The sequence below is a fragment of the Protobothrops mucrosquamatus genome, unplaced genomic scaffold, assembly GCF_001527695.2.
Source record: "Protobothrops mucrosquamatus isolate PMUCROS unplaced genomic scaffold, P.Mucros_1.0 scaffold_24, whole genome shotgun sequence".
NCBI lineage: Eukaryota > Metazoa > Chordata > Lepidosauria > Squamata > Viperidae > Protobothrops > Protobothrops mucrosquamatus.
Window position 1 is genome coordinate 67375 of NW_015386100.1, and position 1870 is coordinate 69244.

Genomic DNA, 1870 nt, shown 5'->3' on the forward strand with positions numbered 1-1870 from the left:
ATATTATTATGAATCAAAGTGGCTGTTTTATCACCAAGGCAAAGAGTTTAAAGCCAACGTCTTATGTGATTGCTGGAGATAATCAGATCGGAAGATTTGCCGTGTGTAAATCCTAGTTATGAGCATGTGCAAGAGCCCTGAAGTAATGAAATTTGCCTGATATGCCTGGCGTTTCGCTGCTTTTTCTCTCTTCTTGTATCTCACATCTAGTAGTAATCACAGAATATAGAGGGAGGAAATCCTATAACTGATATCTACATAACATAATCTGAAAGCATAATACGATTTAATAACATTTCTCGGTTTCCCCCCCCCCCCAAACATATATTTATTTCTCAGTGAAAGGTTAGAATGCCTTTAAGCTTATTTTTTAAAGCGCATATTGTTCCATAGCCAGATACTACATTTTCTTTTTACAATAACATTCTGTATTATTTAAAAACATTCCCACAAGGATAAAAAGAGAATAAAAAATAAAAGCCTCCAGGCATATAATCTATACAAGGATACTCTTCAGCAAAATCATCTAAACATTAGCCTATTTAGTTTTAAAAACAGTATTTCAATAGCTTAAGAAAATAAGTTGACATTTGCTCCTGGATGAACACATTTATTTTCAAATGGAGACNCACGAAGGGGGGAGGCCTGGCGACGCTGCGCCCTGCCGGGCGCTCACTGACAGGGCCGGGGGGGCCGAGGCGGCCAGGGAGGAACAGCCAAAATGCCCCCTCGGCTTATGCGCGGGTCACCAATTTTTCCCAGTTCTCTGTGGGAAAATCGGTCCCTCGGCTTATACTCGGGTCGACTTATACTCGAGTATATACGGTAACAGTTGCATCAGTGCAGTGTGTGTGTGGCTTACGTCCCACTGCCTGTGTTGCACATTTTTGTAGAAGTACTTCTGGCCCAAACTGGGAGCCAGGCAGACCATGCTGCTCAGTATCTATCTATTCTCCCCCCCCCCAAATTCTCATTGTCTTTCCTTGTCCCCACCTCCTTGCCCCATGTGGTCTGTTCAAGCATGTCACTGATATTGATGAACTGCACTCCTAAAAAGTGCTACGCTTTTGATATTCCGACTTAAATTTCATCTTCAGCTAACTTAATTATTTTTTTTCTCCTTCCTTCATCCCTTTTTTCCCCTTTGCAGCTCAACTGTAGAAAAATATGGGAGACGACAGGCCGTTTGTGTGCAGTGCCCCCGGCTGTGGACAGGTAAGTTTACAATATCCTCTGCTGTTAGTATATTATTATGAATCAAAGTGGCTGTTTTATCACCAAGGCAAAGAGTTTAAAGCCAACGTCTTGTGTGATTGCTGGAGATAATCAGATCGGAAGATTTGCCGTGTGTAAATCCTAGTTATGAGCATGTGCAAGAGCCCTGAAGTAATGAAATTTGCCTGATATGCCTGGCGTTTCGCTGCTTTTTCTCTCTTCTTGTATCTCACATCTAGTAGTAATCACAGAATATAGAGGGAGGAAATCCTATAACTGATATCTACATAACATAATCTGAAAGCATAATACGATTTAATAACATTTCTCGGTTCCCCCCCCCCAAAACATATATTTATTTCTCAGTGAAAGGTTAGAATGTCTTTAAGCTTATTTTTTAAAGCGCATATTGTTCCATAGCCAGATACTACATTTTCTTTTTACAATAACATTCTATATTATTTAAAAACATTCCCACAAGGATAAAAAGAGAATAAAAAATAAAAGCCTCCAGGCATATAATCTATACAAGGATACTCTTCAGCAAAATCATCTAAACATTAGCCTATTTAGTTTTAAAAACAGTATTTCAATAGCTTAAGAAAATAAGTTGACATTTGCTCCTGGATGAACACATTTATTTTCAAATGGAGAC

General features: G+C 39.2%; 1 protein-coding gene across 1 annotated transcript in view; it reads left to right on the forward strand.

The window, feature by feature from the left end:
* Positions 1 to 1154: 1154 nt before the first annotated feature.
* The window catches only part of ATF7 (activating transcription factor 7), a 68869-nt gene continuing 68153 nt past the window's right edge, over positions 1155 to 1870 (forward strand). The window contains exon 1 of the mRNA XM_029287377.1: positions 1155 to 1215. Within this exon, the coding sequence (XP_029143210.1) occupies positions 1168 to 1215 (48 nt within the window). The 5' untranslated portion in view covers positions 1155 to 1167. The remainder of the gene's footprint in view (positions 1216 to 1870) is intronic.